Here is a 20,580-nt window from a genome sequence, read left to right as displayed (position 1 = left end):
AATTAGCTTGAGTGGATGATTTATCAAAGGGCACTATCATGCATTGCTTCACACTGAGTTTTAACCAGGGGCTTTGGCACCAGTCATTTGTTTGTGCTAGACCCTCTTGTAGGATGCCAGTGTTGTCAGGGGAATCTATGACAGCTCCCAATTTACAGTCATCTGCGAACTTGGTGAGCCAGAGGCTTTTGACATTAGCCTTGATCTCCAAGAAGTAGATGTCAAACAGGCACGAGCCTAGCAGAGTGCCTGGGGGTACTCCTCCAGTGACTGGTCTCCTGGTGGAGGTGGTCTCACTGATCCTTATGTCTTGAGTCCTATCTTATAGGTTCATAGGTTGGTACTAGGCTATCGGCCCTGGGGCCTATACAAGCCTAGCCATAACAATTCCCTGGCTATTTCTTCCCACATTATTTACTTCCCCGGACCCCTGTCTAACAGGGTGACTGACAGGATCCCCGGGGTGAATTTCCTTTCTCCCATCCAATTGTCAAGGTTCCTTTTGAAGAGGGCCAAGGAGGCGCTCTGCTTGACATGTATGGGCAGTCTTTTCCAGAGTCTGGGGAGTCTCTGGGTCAGGAATCTATCCCTCCAGCATGTTTTGTTTATTGTGATGACAAGGTTTAGATCCCTGGAGCATGTGGCTCTGAGGGATTGGGATTTTTAAGTGTAGCATGTCCAACAGCTCTGGGTTTCACATGGCCTTGTATGTTAAGCAGAGATCGCCTCTGAGTAGACGATATGCGACAGAGTATAGCTCGAGTTTTTTAATGCGGTCAGCATAGGGCATCTGCTTTAGGCCTGTGATTCTTTTAGTGAGGTATTTCTGTGGCCTTTCCAGTTGTTGCAGATGTCTTGAGAGGTACATACCAAATGGGGCATTGTATTCTATAATGGGTCTAATGAGGGATGAGTACAGTGGGACATTGACCTCCTTTTTTCTGGATGAAAAGCCCTTAGTGATGAGGTGTGCCACACTGAAGGATTTCCTGACTGTTGTGGCGATGTGGTTATCGAAGGTGAGACCACTGTCAACCTGTGTCCCTAAGTCTCATTATACTTTCGGTGTTTAGTGTACTGCCACCTATGTGGTAATTCATGGGTACATGTTTTTTCCCAAAGGGGATAACTATATATTTCTTGGCATTGAGCTTGAGCCCATGGCTTTGGCACCAAGCATCTGTTTCTGTAAGGCCATTTTGTAGAGTATCCACATAATTTGGGGATTCGATAATGGCTCCCAGTTTGCAGTCATCTGTGAACTTTGTTAGCCAGAGTCCCTTAGTGTTGGCCTGTACTTCAGAGAAGTAGATGCCAAACAAGAGTGGTCCCAGGACTAACCCTGAGGTACTCCACTTGTCACTTGTCTGGAGCTGGATTTGGAGTCAGCTACTTTTACAGTGTGCGTTCTGTCAGTAACTCAATTGGCAACCCATTGAGTGATGTAGGGATTAATGCCCAGCTTAGTAGGTTTATCTATGATTCCAGAGTGGGGGATGGTATCAAAGGCCTTGACGAGGTCCAGATAGGCTGTATGGACTGCCTTACCCTCATCCACAGCTCTGGAGACTTATTCAAAGAAGTTAATTAGGTTCAGGAGACAAGATTGGCTCTTCATGAACACAAACTGGGTGGGGTCCAGTGTTTGAAGGTTGCCAATATCTTTGTTTATAAGTTCCATGATAATACGTTCCATGGCCTTGCAGATCAGGCTCGTCAGACTGATGGGGCAGTAGTTCCCAGGATCCAAGGTGGATCTCCCCTTGTGGAATGGGATAACTGCAGCTGTGCACCACTCAGTGGGCACGAAGCCTGAGGTGAGGGTATGATTAAGCATGACACTTAGGTGAGGTGCCAGTTCATTTTGTAGTTCTTGTAGTACACAGCCCAGGATGTCATCTGGTCCCATGGATGCTATATTCTTAGCTTTGGAAAATGCGTTTTTTACCTGTGTGGCCGTTATTACCAGCATTTGGCAATCTACCGGTATTGAGATGGGCCATTTAGGGGGTGAGAGGGGGGGTGAAGTTGGCACTGAATCGATCTGCCTGGATATTGGCAATATCCTTGGGATCAGTATATTTAATGCCATTCTGTTGTAGCTCAGAGCAGATCTGAGCATTGCCATTTAGATTCTTGACATAGTTATAGAATGCCTTGTGGTTGTCTTTGGAATCTTTGGCAATTTTATTTTCGTAACTATCTTTGGAGGATTTTACGAGGGATCTCAGCTTCTTACTGAGGCTGGTAAGGGAATTTTTTGCATCATGGGATTTTCCTCTTTTCTGCAACAGTTTCTTCCTTTTGTTTTAAAGTTTGTTTATGGCAAGGGACCACCAGATTGGCTTCCTTTTTTGGAGGAGAGCATCTTGGTTCTATTTGGGATGGCACGATTCATGCATGAGTGGATTTGCTCGTACAGTGCCTTAATGTAGGAATCAGCAGTCGAACTTTCAGTTCCCGTCAGCATGGGTGTTATGAAGTTTGTCACTTCTGACTTGAGTAGCATGAAGTTGGCTTTGGAGAAGTTTTTTATGGAGGTTTCCTTACTGGGGAGTGGGGGTGGGATGTGGATGTTTAGGGTGATTAGCTTATGGTCTGACCTGACCAACAAGGGGGTGACCATAGGTGTGGAGCATTGATTTCCCATGTTGGTAATTACCAGGTCTAGGATGCTGGAGCCCCTGGTGGGAATATGGATTTCTTGATCCAGGGCATTGGAATTTATGAATTCCAAGAACCGTTGGGCATATGTGTTGGTACATGAGTAGTTTTCCCAGTTAATGGCAGGGTAGTTGAAATCACCCAGTGTTAGGGTGTTTGGTTGTATGTTAATATTTTCCAGTATGTTTAGAAAGGTGTAGTGAGCATCTTGTGGCATGGTGGGGGATCTGTAGCAAGCTACAATTTGGATTACAGTCTTACCTGGTGTTAGTTGCAATCTGTGAGCCAGACAGCAATCCACTGACTTATGTAGGGATTTATGACTAGTCCTGTGAGTTTGTCAAGAATACCTGAGAGGAGTATTGTATTAAACACCTTGGCCAGGTCAAGGTAGGCAGTATGCACCATTTCTCTGTCATGCACAGCCTTGGTGACCCTCTCAAGGAAGTCAGGTTGAACAGAAAAGCCAAATTGGGATGGATACTGTGTCTGTAGATTGCCAATGTCTTTTTTGATCATTTCCATGCTAATTCTTTCCATGGCTTTGCAAATCAGACTTCTCAGACTGATGGGTCTGTAGTATCCAGGGTCAGACGATGGTCCACCGTTATGAAGAGAGATGACCATTACTGCTCTCCTATCACCTGGCACATAACCTATTTTGAGTCTGTAGTTGAAGAGTGCCTCAAGTGGTCCTGCTAGGTCAAGTTTTAGACTATTTAGAAGGCAACTGGTAATTTTGTCAGGTCCGACTGAAGCAGTGTTTTTGGCCTTAGTGAGCACGGTCAGAACTTACTCCCTGTTGATAGTTGTGGGCATATGCTAGAAGGGATTTCACAGGGGATAGTTTGTGTGTGTGTGTGTGTGTGGGGGGGGGGGGGGGGACTAAAGTTAGAGCTAAATTTATCAGCCAGTAGATTCACTATGTCACCCTGGTCAGCGAAGGTTGTGCCATTTATGAACATTTCTGCATACTGCTGAGTGTCACCTTTAAAGTTCCTGACACAGCTGAAGAAGGCCTTGTGATTGCCCTTTGCTGGACAGGCTATCTTGACCTGGTAATCAGGACTTTATTAGACCTCTTAGCTTCTTGTTTAGTTGAATCATACAGGTCTTGTCTCCATGAGGGTTGCTAGTTCTGATTTTGGCCAGGACTTTTTTCTTTTGTTATATACCCTGTGAAGGTAAGGACTCCACTAGCAGGGTTTGTTTTTGGTGTTATATTTGAGCTTACTTTTGGCAGGTACAGCAGTCTCAGTTCAGCAGTTTACATGTTTGTACATGGTTTCTGTGAATAATTTTACATAGGTAGCTGTGCTCTCAGGGTTTGTAGGACCGGTCAATTTTGACCAACTATCACTTATTACGATACAGTCTGCTTTAGAAGAGTTACTAACTACTAAGGGTTTATTTGGGTTTTCTGGGTTGATTTTTATTTCAAAGGAAATGGCTTTGTGGTCTGACCACACCAATGAGGACATGACACATGGTATGGTGTAATGCCCTCCCATGTTGGTGAGTTCTAGGTCCAGCATGTCTGATCCTCTGATTGGAGTACACACTGTCTGGTCCAGGGTATTAACGTCCAGAAAATATTGTGCCTGTAAGTTAGAGGCAGTGTAAGTTTCCCAGTCTATAGGGGGATAGTTAAAGTCTTCCATGACTATGATATTTAGTTGGACGAGGAAAGCCTCTAGTAAGTCTAAATAAGAGTTGTGAGCTTTGTGGGGCAAACAGGGTGACCTGTAGCTGGATAGGACATGGTAAGGAACCTTGTCTATTCAGACTCTGGCATGAATGAACTCCATGGCATCATCCTGTTTAACGAAGCTGGAGTGTTTTTGGTGCTAATGTAGATCAAGATACTGCCTCCTTTAACCCCTGTCTCTGCTGCTGTTGGCCTACATTTGTGAAAGGCACTGTAGCCTTGCACTGCTGGAGTACTTTCTGCAGCTTTAACCCACACACGTCTACATTCTCCAAAGTAAGGAGAGCTTGTAGGGTGTGTAGTTTCTTGTTTAGGTTCCTAACACTAATCAGTAATACCTTAAGTTTGCTTTGAGTTTTTGTTTTGCTATGTTGGTAGTTTGCTCTCTTCACCGAACATCAGATAATTGCTTCATTGTCTCAGGATGCCCATAACTACCAAGGTTACCATAGAGACATTAGGAAATTGCATATCCATGTTGTCAGGACCGGTATTAGGGTTGGGCTATTAAGGTTTAGGGACTTAGTTTTAAAGGTGCCACCTGAGTGCTGTGTGTGTGTGTGTGTGTGTGTGTGTGTGTGTGTGTGTGTGTGTGTGTGTGTGTGTGTGTGTATGTATATATATATATATATATATATATATATATATATATATATATATATATATATATATATATTTTGTTTCATTGAAAGCTCATCTCACTGAATTTCAATTCACGCTGACCAAATCTCTGAAAGTTCAAATTACTGAAAACTCATGTCACTGAATCTCTGGCAATGTGTATAGTACTGTAAGGCAAGTAAAAGGTATATGCCCTTTTTGCCCCTGTAGTGCGATCCTGGAGTTAGTATACATAGTTAGCGGGGCATTGTTATAATTACCTTTTACCTTATTATTACCTTTTCTTATATCATACAGGTGCTAATATATTCTTTTCACTAGTTTTCTCTCTGTCTTTCCTACATAGAAGGAAAGACAGTGATTGCACAATGCCATGTATACCAAGCCAGCCGAGTTACTATCACCTTTCCAAAATATTACAGTAGATCATCTGGCATTATTCAAACTAACCTCTGCCTTGTCAACAATATACTGGCAATAATTACACCTACCACACCTGGTAGTACGTAACTTGATCTCCAATACACGTCTCTTCAACCTTTAGTTTAAATATATACACATATGTATGTGTTATGAAGGGGTCCAAAAAGATGTGGCTACTTCCTAGAGGCACAATGGCAGTTTGGAAGGGGAAAGGAGGGAGGGGAGTTTAACCAGACAAAAAGAAGACAAGAGATTCTGAAGCTACCCGACGAGTGCTTGGATGGACTCGAGAAAGAATATTCCTGGGTATGGCAGAGATGAAATATATGCTTGTCCTGGACTGCACATAGTGAGATATAAAGGTATGAGTTGAGGAGCAAGTTGATGCTGCACATATGTCACTTACAGGAACTCATTTAGCAAAAGCTGTTGAACTTGTCACTGATCTTGTAGAACGCACTTTAGGCTTTGATTGTAGAGCCATGCATAGTGAATCATAGACAAAGGAAATGCAAATTGCTAACCATCTTGAGAGGGCTATTTTAGAACTGATTGCCCCAACTTTTTCCTGGAGAAGAAAATGAACAATTGATCTGATTTTCTGACAGCCTTGGTAAGGTAGAGGTCGAATCTGAGTTGCCCGTGCACATCCAATGTATATAACATATGTTCGCATTTACTGGAAAAGTTGGGAAAAATGGCAAGTCAGTTTGCTGGTTTAATTTTTTTTTCAGAAGCCTCTTTTGGGAGAAATGAAAGAGTTGTTAAAGACACTCCATCTTTATGAAAGACCAACAAGGAAGCTTTACGTGAGAATGCCTGAAGTTCTGACGCTCATTTGGCAGAAGTAATGACAACCAGAAATATAGTCTTCCAAGAAAGAAACTTCATATCTGTGGATGCTGCTGGTTCTAAGGGTTTCTAGGTTAAAGATTGAAGCAAAATGGTCACATCCCAAGGTGGGATTGGATCACTAACCGGTTGTCTCAGCAAAAAAGATACCCCTTTGAAAAGCCTTGGAAATTTTGAGGGAAGCAATGAAACCCTATGTGTAAGTTTGAAATGGCTGTCAATTGTACTTTAATTGTTGAATAACTTGATCCAGCCATGAAATGCTCATAAAGAAATTCAAAATTTTTTGGGAGCAGTGCTGAAAAGGTATCTAAGATGTCCATATAGAGAAAAACTTGAATTTGCTCTTGTAAGTCCTTTTTGTAGAATTCCTTTGTAAGAGAGATATGATTTGCCCTACAGGGGAAGAAAGTCTGGCTTCTCTGGCAATTGTAAGAGTTGGAGAAACCATGTGATTAGTTTTGGGGTCTTTAGGTCTGGTAGAGGCAGCCCAGAGGGGTGGGAGGAGATCTGGGAATTGATCCAACTAGGTGAGGCCAATGAAAGGGGAACCATACCTGCTGAGGCCAGAAGGAGGCAATGAGGATCACCCTGGTCTTACATTCCATTGCTTACTGAATACACATGGTGATAACAGGAATGGGGGGAGCAGTGTAAAGGAGACCTGGGGGCCAAAAATGGACTAGAGTATCTCTTGGTGACTGACCCTGTGGAGGGATTAGGACAAAGTAACATCTACAGGAGTACAAGAATTTCCTTTCTTAAGGAACAACTAAAATTCTGGCTGCCTCCTTTGGAATGAGCACTGCCAGAGCAGGCTCCTTCCAGGCTTTCTGAATGATAAGGTTGACTAAGGCATAGGGAGGGTGGACCAGTCAGGATGTTGACGGGCCAGACACAAAGGCTTCATGACACACCAACTCTTCAGAAGGAGGAGCTTCGGTCTACTGTGCCCCCACCCCCCCCCTGCTGCTTCATCCATTTGAGGATGTCTCTGAAGGAGACATCTTCAGAAGGGGATCGTGGAGAACCTTCTCCCTCATCTAAGTTAGTATCTTAGATGACAGACTTAGGATAGCAGTCAATAGGCTTCCTTTAAAGAAGACCTCTTCCAGGGAATTTGCCTTGAGACTCCTGAGGGAGACACATCGGAATCGGACGTGGGACTTGAGTGCTGAGTAGTCTCTAAGCCTAAGGGCTCCATCTGTCCCTGTCTAACAGAATGTGAGGAGGAAGGACAGTTTTAGGATGGGTCTGGATGGATCTGAACCCTGGGAGACTAACAGTCATTTTGGTCCAGCCAAGGCCTTCTCCACAGTCTCGAAAGCTGAGTCAGCCATTGGAACTGGAAAAAAAAAACATCTATATTATTTGAGTCAGAAGTCCTCTGAATTCCAATGGCTGAAGGTCCAGAGGAGGACCTCAGAACTGAGATGCTGAATGCCAAAGCCCCAAGCAGTAGTAATGGCTCCAAAAATCTCAGAGTTGACTCTACTACTGGTGCTCTAACACCAAAGTTCAGGCTCCAGGACTCAACTTAACCCAGCTGCATTAGAGTCGAGTGAGTGAGGGAAAATGTTAAAGTCTAAGCCTTGCTCTTGACTCTGAAACTGACACTGCTGCAAAGCTAGATCTAATGTACACTGGGTCCAGGAATAGAAATGTAGCAAGCTGAGAAGACTGAGCAGTTGGGATGGAAGGGGCTGATCTCAGACCTTTCCTACTGGATAGAGCCAGGAGGACGCTCAGCTAAATCTTTGTCCTCAAACACCTCATCATCATTTGGTAGAAACCAAATTCTGTGAGGCTCCAAGTAAACTGCCAGATCTAGAGGATAATATTATTGACATGGGCTTTAAAGGTACCCTTCGTAATATGGAAGAATGAAGCCTGGGACTTATCGGTACTGGAGTAAAAGACAACTTCAGAGAAGGAGTCTGCATCTGAGCAGCATTCAGATCTGATAGTTCAGGTGCTGGATCCACAATAGATGGGGGGTCAGAAGACCTTTACTTAGTTTCTCCGGGTGATCCTCGAGTCTCTTGTCTTTCAGTTTCTGTTTGACTTTTTCCCTTTCTTTCTCTCGCTCTCTCTCTCCTTCCTTATCCATCTTCTTTTCCGAGGAAGGGGAAGAGGTGGACGCCTTTGGGTCCAAAGACATGTTGGACACTGTGAAGGAAGAAGGCCTTTCAAAATCAACTACTCTTTATGGGCTTGAATTGCTTTGGTGCCAAAAACAGCATGTGTGGAGCATGAAACTTGTAAATGAGGAGGCCCCAAACAGCAAACGCATTGTTAGTGTGGGTCTTGGGATGGTATTTTATGCTCACAGGAATAAAACCTACTGAAATTAGAGTAAAGTACTTCAGCTATGTAAACTCTATTTATCTAAGAGGAAATTTACTAATAAACTAGTATGGAAGAATTGTCCATATAAACACACACACACAGAAGAAAAAGCTATTGCAAAAGTCTATAAAGAACACAGTAATCTATATATAAGATCTGCTAAGTCCTAACCTTATCTAATACTTGAGCTATGAAAATTTGTAAATGGAGGAGGAAAAAAGTATTCACTTATTGTGAATAATGATGAAGCTTTCAGTCCACGTGTCTGGTTTACACAGGTGACAAACGAGATCTGAGGTAGTTCAGGCAGGAGAAGGGAACTGTGGGTAGGGAAGGAGTCAAACCTCTCAGATCCAATGGCGCTGAGGCCAGATACGGCCAGATCTGATAACCCACATGTTGAATCAGACAAAAAAGTCATCTGATGTCTATATTCTCCAGACTGAGGATAGCAAGTTGGGTGTGGAGTTTCTTGTTTAGGCTCATAACACTGATCAGTAACATCTTTAGGTGTATTTGGTTTTTATTTGCTATGTTGGTAAGTTTTTCAATTTGGCGTTACCTACAAAGGACTCTAATTGGGTGGATAAAGTTTTAGCCAACATTTGGGAGCCTAGGAAAGGCAAGTGCAGACCATTCTTTGCAAAACAATGTGGTTTGTTAACCATGTCCTTCCATGCTGACAAATAATGAATCCCCCTAGGAAGACACCAGAATCTAGGCCAATTATTGAAATCAATCATCTTTTGTTTGTATTGTGGCATCATGCTTTGTGATGGTCGAATGCTGCTCAGTGTATGGCACATACTTGCTGAAACACATATTTACAGAGATGAATGATGCCGCTCTTCATACAGTCCAGGGAAGTATGTCTCAGGTCATGAACACCAACATGGACTATGACAGAATCATACTGGTACCTCAGGTGTGGTGACTTGAGTGTGTACATAACTTAGCGGATCCTGGCTACAGATAAACAACTAACCATTAACTTCTCCTTGTTCCGTCTGGTGAGTGGGGCATCTGTGTGTCATACAATGGAGTCCCCAATGACAAAAGTCTTGGGTAATGTGTTTGCTTGCCTTATGGGGTTTGCTCTTGGGGCTCCACAAGATGCAGGTGTTTTTTGTGGGGTTTGGTGTTGGGTTTAGGAGGTCTTTGAGGTTTGAAAAGATTGCTTTTTAGTGCCTCAGCATAAGCTAATCTATGTGTGTGAATGACACTATGTTTGGTGTAGGTAGTGTGCATGTTCTTGAAAACCTTGTTTATATGCAAGATTTTTGCCTCCAGTGAAATTGTGTATGTGTATCTCTTGCATACCTTTGTTTGTTTTTTTAAGGATTCAACAATTCTCTGTGAGCATCAGACAACTGTTACGTTACCTCAGGATGCCCATATCTACCAAGCATATCCATGTGGTCCAGACCTGTGGACTGGATTATACTGAGGTCTCCTTGGGTGGTCTCTGGGGTTTGGCACTAGACTAAGTTAGATTGTGCTAAGACTTGATAGTAGTACTGTTTAATGTGCAGACTATTTACTCTACGCTTGCCTCTGTGCAATGGCTTTGTTTTAGCCACACTAAGTTACAGTTTTTATTTCTAAGGCTAGTTTTATAGAAGGCTGTTTTTTTACACATGAAATTTACTTTCTGGAAGTCTGTCTCTCTACAGGGCACTGCTAACCTCTTGATGTAAAAAAAAAGATTGCTTGGGAATGTAATACTAGAACTATCAAGTGTTAGGGACCTTTAAAATGATTTAAAGGAAAAATCAACAAATAAAGCAAAACTAAGGCAGTACAAGTTAAACGACACCCAATACAATAAAATAAATCTCTTATCTGCCAGAGATGAAGCAGGATTAACTCAGAAACCCCTCAAAGTGTGCTGAGGGCACCAAGCTGATGGAAGCTCAGGGAAAATGAGCAGGAGACGGTTTGTAGTAAGGAAGGTTTACTTAAGTGCAATACTGGTTTGCTGGGTGGGCAGTTAGTATTATCAATAAATAGAAAACAGTGGTGAGAAAGTACTTAAATAGGTTACACAACAGACAACAGCAGTGAAACAGTGGAGGGAGGGACTTTGGAAGTGAGTTTACCAGAAAGGGGTGGAAGCCAAAGACAGCCTTTTAAAACCACAACATAAGAGTGGGAGGCTTGGGAAAAATTCATACTGGAGCTCTAATCCTATGGCTAGAATTTCACAAACTTTTACTTTAATGATTCAGTGGGGGCTGGGGCAGACTCAAAGAAAAGGGAATAAGACAGTAGCAAGGTAAACAGAAAGGTACTGGAATGCAACTTTAAGCAGGTATATACAGGTAGAAAAAGTACTGAAGCACAAATCTTGGAAGAAAATTCATAATACTGCCACTACTGCAATCCCATCACAGACTAGTGCACCTGACTATGCAGAAAATTACCAGTAAGATGGTTTAGGGAAAAATGCTGTAATAAATGAATAAATGAGGCAAAAATCTGGCCGTAGATCACAGTCCTGCCACAACTGTGAATGAAGCTACAAGACTGAGTCCCCAGACAATCTCATTGTAAAACCCAACTGCTGCAAGGCAGTTAAATATTCAACAATTGAAAAGCTAGTCTACATCCTTCAGTGTATCTATCTGTGGTATAACAGATGATGCTAAGATGAAGAGGGTCAGAAGGGGTTGAGAAACAGTCTAAAAAGAAACAGTACTCTAAAACTTCTGTTAGTATAAGAGCACTCTCTCTCTTTCTCTCTCGCTCTAGTATATAAATTCTGATAATCTCTTTTTGAAGCATCACTAATGCTAATAATTAAACACCAGGCAATGTATTCCAGCTTCAAATCACTCACTGACAAAACAAAAAGCATGAAAGCATAAAGACAATGGGAAACACCATTATAAAAAATGATCCATGTAAATCTGGCCCACTGCTGTGAACTGGTAGAATAACCTAAAATGAGCATCACTACCCAGCAGGTGCTATCAAAGAGTCTGATCATTACTCACTTTTTGCAAACTGTTTTTCTCATTGGTGTAATTCTCCTCCAGAATCTTCCTTTCACTGTAAGCCTTCTCAAGTACAGCATGGAGCCTCTCAATCTCTTCCTGAAGGCTGCTGAGCTGGTTCCCGTCTCCCTGGTTCTGCTTGTATCTTTCTAGTTCCTTGTGCAGTTTATCAATCTCAGTGCTGTAGCCGACAGCAGCTACACTCATTTGCTCAGTAAGCTGCTTATATTCTTTGGTCTGAAAAGGAAAACAGAAGCTGGTTAGTCACTTTTTTACCGAAATTATGTTTAAGTTACAAGAAAAATATCTCACATGATCTTGCAAAACTATGTGTTCTGTAATAAGATGATGACATCCAAACGTTTCTGATAATATTTTAATGAACATTTTTATAGAAACATATGTCACTCAGATAACCACAATCAAAAACATGATCCACAGTGTGACTTTTGTTCCAGTTTCTGTTTTATTTCACAGTCTGAAGAATAAAGTGTGAAAGCATCAGAGTTGTACTTCTCTTCAGAGTACACTCACTATAAATTAGAATCTAAAGATGAACACTGAGAAGCAGTCAAATCTCTATTTCAGAACTCCATTAGGCGTTTCTTCTGCATATACTGATATAAGACATCATTGTAGAATTTTATGATGTAAATAATATTGTCATTAAGAAAAGTGGGGTGGATAATTCATATCTATTATACTAAGCAATGCTATGGTTCAATGACCAATTATTTATGACATTCAAAAAACATTAAAGCTATATATGAAAAAAAGTAAAAACACGCAGATCTGTAACACTGGTTTAGTATACAAAAATAATTTCTAAGGAAGACAATAATAAATAGCAAGCAATGTATTCCTCCAATAAGGTAACAAAATAACCACACCAAACTACTAAGAAGGCAAACAAAAAAAACACAAGCGCACCAGGAACTGAACTCGAAACGAAATGTAAAACATGAAGCTCACAATTTATTTAATTAAGCTTTTCGTTCAGCCAGATAGCCAAACTTCATCAGACAAAAAACAAAAAGACCAAATACAGCTTAAATAGCACTAATTAGTCATGTGCTCTAAATCATTATTAGATCCAATTAATCTACGAATTTGATTACCTAAAAAGTGTGTTCGATATTGAAAATGAATCCACAGACATTTAAAAACAACACTAAACATATAGAAGGGACCGTTTGCATTTTGAAACTGAGAAGTTTGATACGTTAGGATGTGTTTTTGTTTAACAGTACTGCTGAGAAAGAAGGATGTGGTTATGTTCATTTATATTTTGTCGCCTCTTTTTCCAGGTCCAGTGTTTGTTTGTAAAATAAGAAATTATTTTTTAACCTTTTTAATTCTTTCCTTTGTAACAATATAAATCTATACATATATATATATATATATATATATATATATATATATATATATATATTTTTTCATTAGTGTTTAGATTTTCATTTGAGTGTTATTAGGTAATATAGATTTTTTAATGTTAATAGTATTTATGTTGTTTATTTACTTGGGATGGTCCCTTGTATATGTTTAGTGTTGTTTTTAAATGTCTGTGGATTAGTTTTTAATACTGAACACACTTTTTAAGTAATCAAATTCGTACATTAACTGGATTTAATAATGACTTAGAGCACATGACTAATTAGTTCTATTTAAGCTGTGTTTGGTCTTTTTGTTTTTTGTCTGATGAAGTCTGGCTATCTAGCTGAACGAAAAGCTTAATTAAATAAATTGTGAGCTTCACGTTTTACATTTCGTTTCGAGTTCAGTTCCTGGTGCACTTGTGGTACTCCTCCAATAACACATATTGTAAGATGGCAGTAGTGCTCAATCATCTTGAAATAAAGATCTGCATAACTTTATCTAAGACTTTGGTGCATTACTTGTGAAATACAGCTGGCTTTTGATATCCATGGAGTATAACTCCTATGAATGTTCCCTGACACTATTTTAGCCACTTTCGTTGCTTGACTAAATAACAGAGATGAAAATGATAGAGTTTTAGTGATATTCAGAGGTCGTTGACAATCATGCAGTGTAAGTGTGCACTATAAACCTTACTATTAGATTCCTGTTCAATTCATATATGAAGCCGAGTGCAATGCAGTAATAATTCACTGCGTACCTGCACTTGATATGCAATTGGATATGGAACAAAACCATACATTTCTGTACTAAATAAATATTAAAGTTATATACTCACCATAAATATGCATCTGCTTTGTCCATTTTCATTCAAATAATTGTTACAATGCACCTCATCAGGTCACTCCCAAAATATAAGGATAGGTGGAAGGAGAGTGGGAAGTTGAGGAAGAATAAAAATGAACAACACAGATGCATAGTTTTGGTGAGTACATAACTTTAATATCTGATGTTGTCATTTTCACTCATTCCTCAATGAATGAGGCAGAGTCCCCAGCTATGATAATCTTGGATGGCTCCCATGGAAGGATGTTCCGGGCAACCACAGAACCAAATGCAGCCCTGTTCCTGAAGATGATATCCAACGTGTAATGAGCAGTAAAAGTATGAGAACTTGACCAAGTGGTCGCACCTCAAATATGATCAATGGAAGCCCTAGCCCAAAAAGCAGATGATGTAGCCATGGATCTAGATGAATGAGCTTTTGGAGGTTTGGACAAGGACAATTCCCACAGAGAACAGAAAAAGGAAATACAATCTGTTATCCTTTTGGCTAAAGTAACTTTGGATAATGGTTTTCCCAATTTCTTTCTGGCAAAGGAAAAAACAACTGAACAATTTTCCTGAAAGATTTTGTGCACCTAAAAGATGAAACATGTATTCTCCCTTATTGCCAAACTTTGAAATGAAGACTGCAAATGAATTACTTAATTTATATTTGACTCAGAGATAACTTTTGGAAAAAAGGAAGGGTTTGTACATAAAGCTATTCTATTTTTGTGAAAATCAAATAAGGTAGTTGTAAAGAGTGTGCTTGGACTTCAGAAACTCACCTCGTAGATGTAATAGCAACACAAAAAATTGTTTCCCAAGAAAGGAGTTTTAGATCTGACTTAGCTGAAGGCTCAATAGGGGAGTGTATTAAAGTTTGTAATAGGACATTAAGATCCCAAGGTGGAGTAGGATCCTTTACTGGAGGTTTGAGAAGAAAGGTACCTTTAAAGAATGCCTTAGAAGAGGCTAGCGGGGAAGAATTATGTCCTATGTGGTAATCTGAGATGGCTGCAAGCTGAACTTTTATGGTGTAGAAACTAGAACCACCTTGAAAGACTGAAGCAAGAAAATTTAACACAACAGAAACTGGAGCAGTAAAATGATCCAACTTCCTCTGTTCTGCCCATTAGAAAAATGTCTTCCATTTACTCTTATAAATTTTTCTCGCAGAGGGTTTCTAGGATGAAAATAAGATTTGGTGAACTGGAGAGGAAAGCCTGGACTGTCTAGCCATCATTGGAATTGGAGAAACCATTCTGTCAATTTGAGGCCTTGAATGTCCAGACATATCATCTCCGATGGATGTGATAGTAGATCTTGACCGGGGTTCAGTGTCCAAGGTGGAGATAGGAGATGAGACCATAGGAATGGGAACCACACCTACCGAGGCCAGAAGGGGACAACGAGGATTGCCTTGCTGTTCAACTGTTGTGCTTTCTGGATAAATTTGGGTATTAAAGGGAGGGGAGGATAAGCATATAGGAGACTGCAGGGACAAGCGTGGACTACAGCATCTCTCGGTGACTCCCCCTGAGACAGATGTAGGGCAAAGAACCTGCTGCACTTGTTGTTGAAGGGAGAGGCAAAAAGGTCACAGCAAAGTTGACCCCATTGATAAAAAATCATTTTCATCACTGCATGACTGACAGACCACTTGTACTGCATCAGGATGCTTCTGCTGAGCTTGTCAGCTAAAACATTGGATTTACCATTACATAAGTTGCTACAAGAAAGCGGTTGGAAGAGATCACCCACTGTCAGACTCTCATTGCTTCTCAGCAAAGGGGGTAAGATCTGGTTCTTCCTTGTTTGTGAATGTACCAAACCACTGACATATTATCTGTCTGGATAGCAATTGTTCCTAGAGGGAGAGAGATCTGAACGGTCTGCAACGCTAATCGGACCAATGTCATCTCTAAAACACTGATATGCAATTTGGTCTCTTCTGGGGACCATGTGCTTTGAACAGTCCAACCTAAGGAATGCCCACCACACCCTAATTGGGAAGCAATCATGGTCACTGTGGCATTTGAGGGAGGAAAGATAAAAGGCCAGCCATGACAAACCTTGTTGACTGCATCCACCAAAGTAGGGAGTCTTTGTGGTTCGTGAAAATTTCATAGGATGTTTCAAAGGATGTCGAAGCCCTGACCATTGTACTGCTAGGGTCCACTGAAGAACTCTCATGTGAATTTAAGCTGTAGGTAATAGGGTAATCGCTGCAGCCATCAAAACTAAGGCTTGAAGAACCAATCTTGCTGGAGGAGAGAGACAGTCTAGAATATGTCTGACATGCAGTCTTAGGGTATGAACTTGGCTTTGGGGTAAAAACGCAAACTGACTGACAGTGTTTAGGCGAGCTCCTAAAACCTACAAGACTAGTTCACACTTGGCCCTCTGGTCTGGTTGAAGATGGGACTTGGAAAGACTGACAGTAATCCCTAGGAATGGAGACATCTACTTATTTATTTAATATTTGTTTACCGGGAAAGTCCAACTGGCACAGAGCCCATTTTCAGCGGAGGCCCAGAGAGAAGTGCTCCAGATGCATATCTTTGGAATTTGGTATGAAACCGGAGCACTTGGAGGAAACCTATGTGAATGCAGGGAGGACATGCAGACTCTGCACAAAAGGCACACCAGCCAAAAATCAAACTGGACAACTTCTTGCTGTGAGGTGACAATGCTAACCACTGCACCACTGTGCTGCCCTCAACTAGAGTAAGTAATCCTTGGCCTTCTCTAAGAGATGCCTACTTGGTGAAGAAAGCAGCCAATCATCTAAATAAGGAAACACTTTGAATATGTACAGTCTGAGATGAGCTGCCACCACTGCCATGCATTTGGTGAACACCCTGGGGGTTGTGGTGAGACCAAAGGGCAGGGCTCTGAACTGGTAATGACTGTCTCCCAGCTGAAAGCACAGATATCCTTGAGAGTGCCTGTTTATTTTCATGTGATAATACGTATCTTGAAGATCTGTGGAGCACATCCAGTCATCCTTCTGTAGGAGAAGCAGAATGGACTGAACCATGACCATCCAGAACTTGGAGTTCTTTACAAGTTAATTTAGATGACTGAGATCCAGAAGAGGTCTCAGGTCCCCTGTTTTCTTTGGCACTAAAAAGAACCTTGAGTAATTTCCTAATCCTGATTGGTCTTTAGTGGGGCCTCTTGGATGACTCTATTTTCTAGAAGCTTTTGAATTTCTAGAGTTGCCCACTCACTCTGACTGGGTGGTACATTGGGGAGACATCTCTTTTGTAAAGTGTTTTGTGAAAAGGGAATGAAATATTCTCTGGATATGATCCTTTGCAACCACAAGTACCTTGTGATGGCTGTCCAGGCATTCCAATGCAAGGAGAAATGCCCCCAACTGCCTCCAGAGAAGAACAGTCAGGCAGCCTTTCAGGAGCAGTGATAGGTCCTGTCCAAGAAAGAGACTCGGGACCCTTGGTCCTGCAGGCCTTGTCTGCTGTGAGGATGGTGTCTTCCATTGTTATATCCCTCTCTGCCTCCGGGAGAAAAATCCCCAAGTGAGTCTTGAAAAGGTCATTGAGATTTTATGAACCACATTTTCTTACCACCACATTGATTCCTGGAAAAAGATTTCTGATGGGTCGACCAGGTTTTCACATCTTGCCCACTGTGGGAAAGTGTGTCTTTAACTTTGGGCCCAAACAGGGATGATCCATCAAAAGAAGGATTGATGAATGAGGATTAAAAGGGCTCTGCAAAATCACACAATCTCATCCAGGCATGTCTCCTAATGGTTACGTCTGAACCAGCAGCCCATGAGGAACCTCAGCTGCATGAGAAAGTAATCTCATGGATGCATTCGATACAGATTGTAGGGTGGCCAGTTGGGAGAAATAAGTTTTCTCTTCCTCTGCTGACATGGACCCTGGGGTAGACTCAGAGAATTCCTTTACCAAGCCACTCTGTAACCTAGTACAGTGTGCCAGGTAGTTCAGCAGCTGCAAGGCAAAGGTCACTGAAGCGTAAACATGCTTTCCATATCTGTCCAATGCCCTAGACTCTCTATTAAGAGGATGGAAAGTGGAGCTCTGTTCTACTAGTTCCTTTTTGGTGGCTGCTGCAACAACCATAGCATCTACACATATTCTCTTACTCCAAAACTGCCTGTCTTTAGGGGCTCCAAGGATCTTGTATCTGGTTGCTAAAGAATAGGCTCTATGGTGTCCGGTTCCTTTCAAGCCCAGCAGGCCATCTGCAGGGGGGGAGTAACACAAGGCATAGATGGGCCAGACCTGAAGGCTTCTAGGAACACTGACTCCTCTTGGGAATGGCTTTGGGAGGACCAACCACATTTTTGGCACAGGATCTCTAAAAAGTCTACAAAGGAGACATCCTCTGGTGGTAACCTTGGGGACCCTTCCCTCTCATCAAAATAGGTGTCTTCAGTCAAAGATTCCTGAGGGGAATCTAAGTGCCTCCTCTTGCACAATTTCTTCTGAACAACCTCTTCAGTGAGATGCTCTGAAGATGTACCAGAAGGAATGGGAAGTTCATAGGATGATACTAGGCTATTATCCTGGAGGCCCTTATAAGAATATCCAATAATTTCACCCATTGTCTCTCAAAGTCAGCACCTGTTTTCCCTGTCCAGCAGGGACACAGGTGGGATCCCAGGGGTATATTTTCTGTTTCCCATCCAGTCATCCTAAATAGGAGCTGCCTGGAAGCTCTTACTGTCCCTGTGAAGTAAAGTGATGAGGCTTAGAACTCAAATCTGATAGAGGAATGGGGATAGGATCTGAGGAGGTGAGAGTCAAAGAAGCCCTAGGATGGGAGAAAGCCCTCAACACTACCTTGAAGGCAGACTGCCCAGGAGAAGTAAAAAAAAAACTTCACCAGAGCAGATGTTCTTGCCTTATCAGATTCTCCACCCCTCCCAGATTTCCTCTCTGAGGAGGGAGTAGTACCCAAGCTGTCCAGTGCCAAGGCTCCAAGGGGAAGTGACAGCTCTGTAAACCTCAGAGTTGAAGTCAAACCCCCAGATCCAGCACTGAGAGTTATCCTGGTCAGTGGGTATTGGCACTGAACGGGTCAGGGAAACACTCAGATCAAAAAAAGAAAGTGGTATCCTCAGATCCAACAGTTTGACTCACAGTGCTCTCTGATCTGATGGCTCCAAGACTACAGGTCAGACTGGAGAAGGAGTCACAACTGGGTGTGAAGGTGGTTGAAGGCTCATGGATCTGATGGAAGATGGAGCTGTTAAAACCACCATCTGGATCTGTGGTCTAAGGAATTTCCACATCATCCTGTCCACATCTGCCTCAGAAAGATTTCAGGAGGATCTGATCAAGGAAGAGGTGGAGGAAGGATAAGACAATTTCCTGGGAGTCTCCTGTAAAAAGGGAGATCTGAGCTTAGGAGACTCCAGCTCCAGAGAAAAACGGGGACTCCAAATCCATGGAGATTTAGTGACTATGACTGTCGGAACCAAGGATGCCAGATCTGACACTTCTTTAGGAGGTGGCTCCGAAATTTGAGCGGATCTGATACTCTTGGCTTTTATAATATGATCTGATGTCACTGGTTATCCACAGTGTTTGTCACCATTTTTTTAAAAAACATCATTGCCTAACTAAATGTTTAACTGCATCATAATATACAAGAACCAGGCTTCTAGTTTTTCAATTTCCCTTAGAAAGCACACTTGCAAGGTAGTATGGAATACAGCTCTATTTACTTAGTACAATATTATATGGTTTTGCTTGCTTCATTTAAGTTTTCAGTGGTAATTTGTGTTCTACTTGCAAATGTGGATTACAAGCACATTCACTGATCCACAAACATGAGAAATGCAATTCTCACTGAGTACACAGAGATTCACAAGCATTCAAGTGCAAACATTTCTATACCAAAACCTGTGGCCCAACACTTGATGACCACTTAAATGCAGTTGAGCAACTACAATGCTATTACATGGTCTGACAACATATCTGTGAAACATGTATTACCAGGAATTTGCTGACACATCCCAGTGTGCAGTATAGAACACACAAGGAACACAATCACAACAAACAGCTCCTGCAAATAGATGGGAATCCTTCAGCAGTGACCATTACTATAATAAACTGCAAATGAAGGCTACACTGCATGCATGACCAGAAAGGTTGACATCTTTATGAATCACCTATAATCATGTTAGCAGAGTAGAACTGTCTTAAGCTTCTCTGTTTTACTGCCAGATCAGTTCACTTGTCTTGAGATATTCTTCTTCTTTTTTAATGGTGCAGAATAACATTTTAACAGTTTAGATGGGATGTCACCACTGAACTCAAAACAACTAGTCCGTACAAACTACCAAATACAACATTAGTTAAAGCTGATACCCCATAGAGCACTTTGATCGTAATAAAAATCTGTGTAATTTATACTCAATTCAGAGTAAACCCGTCACAATATGCAACAAAAGTCTTGGGCATACAGCTGTTATAAGACATGAGCTGTAACATTTGTACTAATCAGCAACCCTTCAGAAAACTACCAAATAACTAAGAACAACAACCCAGACTTACTCAGAATTCTCTAACTCCACCTCCACCCCAATGGACACAGATTACTTAATCTTTTATGGAAATAGAATGGGGCACTAATAATGACAAAAAACTATAACAGAGTATGTAATCTCACTCACTACAAAAAGACATGCTGCAGAAGTTTGGCAGTTACTTTAATAATAATAACATCCAGTGTGCATTTGATAACCATGCAAGCCCACTG

The 20,580-nt window shown here is 41.6% G+C and overlaps 1 protein-coding gene across 2 annotated transcripts in view; it reads right to left on the bottom strand.

Annotated features, from left to right (window-relative positions):
• MYO5B (myosin VB) overlaps positions 1 to 20,580 on the bottom strand; it is a 3,346,216-nt gene that overhangs the window by 681,247 nt on the left and 2,644,389 nt on the right. For both annotated transcript variants that reach the window (XM_044078265.1, XM_044078275.1), the window contains exon 22: positions 11,614 to 11,850. In XM_044078265.1, the coding sequence (XP_043934200.1) occupies positions 11,614 to 11,850 (237 nt within the window). The remainder of the gene's footprint in view (positions 1 to 11,613; positions 11,851 to 20,580) is intronic.

The sequence above is a fragment of the Protopterus annectens genome, chromosome 1.part1, assembly GCF_019279795.1.
Source record: "Protopterus annectens isolate FY-2018-M chromosome 1.part1, PAN1.0, whole genome shotgun sequence".
Classification (NCBI taxonomy): Eukaryota; Metazoa; Chordata; order Ceratodontiformes; family Protopteridae; genus Protopterus; species Protopterus annectens.
This window is presented reverse-complemented; position numbering and strand designations above follow the sequence as displayed.